Below are 2,904 nucleotides of genomic sequence, written 5' to 3' on the forward strand. Positions count from 1 at the left end.
ATTTGTAGCGAAGGATTCCTGAAGGAAGACCGAGGGCTCGTATACTCTTGTTATCTTGATTGCCTGAATGCTTTCATATTTCAGCATGGATGATATGTAAGCTAAAGCGTCGGCATGCCTAAGTTCTTTTCTGCATAAATGACGAAATTTAATATTTAGTATTTGGGATGTCAGAGTCTGGACCGAGGCCATGTATGCTGAAAGAGTCTCGTCGTAGACATTATACTCTATCCCTATCTGTCGTATAACCAGTTGTGAATCACTTGTAAGGCCTACATCGGTTATTCCCATTTCTATTATCAAACGAAGGGCGTGCACTACAGCTTCATATTCGACGATGTTATTGGTGTGCCCTCTGAATTCCAACCTTAATGCATGCACGATCCTTTCTCCGTTAGGGGTGGTGATTACGATGCCTATGCCCGCACCTTCCCTATTCTTCGACCCATCAACAAAAACCTCCCATCGCCTTTGGTTTGAGGGCTCGAGGATGTCAATTGGGTCTTTTCCTTCGTCTATTTATGGTATGCCCCAATCCATGGTTTAAATACAGTATCAACCATCCCCTGGTATGTTTCCCCTGCATTTCGAAGTCCGAAAGGCATCCTTGTGTAACAATAGAGGCCGTGCGGGGTGTAGATTGTTGTATGTTGTTGATTTTCTTCTGCCAATGCCACTTGGTTGTAACCAGAATATCCATCCATGAACGATAACTCTTCGTATCCTTCGATAGCCTCTACCAATTGATCAATGCTTGGGAGTGGGTAACTATCCTTCGGACATGCTTTATTGAGGTTGGTGCAATCGATGCATATTCTGACTCCTCCATTCTTTTTCGGCACTATGACCATATTCGAGATCCACGTTGGATATTTGACTTCCTTGATGAATCCTGCTTCTAACAGCTTGCAGAGTTCCTTCTCAATAGCTTTGTGATACTCTGGTGCTACTTTTCGTACCTTCTGCCTGAAGGGCGGGGTGCCTGGCTTTATACGAAGCTCGTGCCGAATTATCCTCGGATCAATCCTTGGCATGTCTCCTATTTTCGACGCAAGGATATCTGCGTATTCCTTGAGCAACTTGATCAGGGATATCTCTCTTTCTTTGTCCATTAAGGTCCCTATCTTTATCATCTTCGGGTTTTCTTCGGTCCTTATATTGATCTCCTTCACGGGTTCTACGGGTGTGAACGTAGGCTTTGGTTCCCCTAGGAGAGGGACATTCTTTAATTGTTATTTGGTAGACTCTTCAGCCTCCTTTGCTGTCGAAGTACTTGCCTGAGCGTTTAGAACGATGCTCTCCTTTGTCAGACTCTTTTCAGAAATTTCTTCGAGATAAAGATCAATTGCCTTCTCCTTCGCAACCTCTTTGTTTCGGGCTCTTCGGGATTTACGTTGCTCATCTTGTTCATTATTGAGTTGATTTTGTAGAGCCTGGCATTCCCGATCGGTGACCTGATCTCCATTTATTTCCATTACCCCTTCGGGTGTCAGAAATCTAAGGTACTGGTGATAGGTCGCTGCCCCTCCTTTGAGCTTGTGCACCCATCTTCGGCCAATGATGGCGTTATAGAGGGAAGGAGCGTCCACTACACTGAATCGAGTATCAACTTTCATTGGTCCTGCGTCTACTTGCAAAACAATGTATCCTAACGGCTTGGTAGGTGCCCCATTGAACCCGTAGATGGTATAATACGAAGACATCAGTTGTTCGTCGTTAAGATCCATTCGCTTGAATGTGTCGTATAATAGAACATTAACTGAACTCCCTCCATCAATGAGGATCTTATTGATGTTGCGTCCTTCCACTGGTAAGGTAAGGACCAAGGGGTCGTTGTGATCTTCCATATCCTCCTCGATGTCTTCTGCATCGAAGGTCATAGGCGCGTTCATCCATTGCTCGTGTTCGTCCACTTCCACCCCATCGATCTTGTATAATTCACAGTAGTCTTCGAATTAGTTCCTTAACCTTTTCCCTATCTGTGATGTTAGCGAGGGTCCTGTAGCTTCGGAACATGAGATGGTGTTGAGTGTTCGGTTTCCCTCTGGCAGTTGAACTTGCTTGCTTCGTTTGGTACTATCTTCTTTATCTGCCTTCTGTATGTATTGCCTGAGGTCGCCTGCGTCAATCAACTTTTGGATCATTATTTTGATATTCTTGAATTTCTCGGTCTGGTGGCCGTTGAAACAGTGATATTCAGAGTAATCTCTTGATTTATCGGTCCTAAGGGGCTGCTTCCCTTTGGCCCAAGGCCATTCCAAACCTTCTTGATCCTTTATTTCTCGTAGTACGCGAGTGTAGTTGGTATTCAATTTTGTGAAGACTTGGTCTTCGAATTTCCGATCGTCACGTCGACGATCATCTCTTCGTCCTATGCTATCTTCACGTGGACGTTCTGCTGAGTTACCCCTTTTGGATCCGCTGACTTGTTCGGCTGAGTTGGTCCGATGCGATCTCTGCATTTGGCCCTTGGATTTTCTCACTGAATTTCTTCCAAACGAGCATGCTTCTCGATAATGATTCGAAGATCTCCTTCGGTTGTTGGCACACTTGCATGGATCTCAATGAATAGAGGGCTCATTCTATCCAAACCCCACTTGTAACAATTGATGCTAACCACTGGATCTACGTTCCCTATAGCTTGAAAAATCTTGTGCCACATGTCTGTATATTCCCTGATCGTCTCCTTGTAAGATATTGCCAGCAAAAAGAGCTTGTCCATCCCGGCGTTGACAGCCTTGTTGTACATGTACGTTCTTAAGAATCTCTCAGTGAGCTGGCTGTAAGAATCGATGGAATTAGGCGGTAAGTTGTCAAACCAAGAAAGTGCCGACCCCTTTAGACTTGAAGGAAAGTATCTGCAAAGGACTGCATCGTTTTGCTCCCATCGGGCTAAGACGCGAT

The 2,904-nt window shown here is 44.8% G+C and overlaps 1 protein-coding gene across 1 annotated transcript; it reads right to left on the minus strand.

Moving 5' to 3' along the window:
* Positions 1–1,232: 1,232 nt before the first annotated feature.
* LOC113333566 lies at positions 1,233–1,880 on the minus strand. The gene has a single exon (XM_026579998.1). The coding sequence runs from the start codon at positions 1,878–1,880 to the stop codon at positions 1,233–1,235; it is 648 nt and encodes a 215-aa protein (XP_026435783.1).
* Positions 1,881–2,904: the final 1,024 nt, after the last annotated feature.

This window comes from Papaver somniferum, unplaced genomic scaffold (genome assembly GCF_003573695.1).
Source record: "Papaver somniferum cultivar HN1 unplaced genomic scaffold, ASM357369v1 unplaced-scaffold_133, whole genome shotgun sequence".
Taxonomy (NCBI): Eukaryota; Viridiplantae; Streptophyta; class Magnoliopsida; order Ranunculales; family Papaveraceae; genus Papaver; species Papaver somniferum.

What these genes read in the sequence shown, in the direction of transcription:
- LOC113333566 (XM_026579998.1), bottom strand. Translation starts at nt 1,880, where the DNA reads ATGACCTTCGATGCAGAAGACATCGAGGAGGATATGGAAGATCACAAC.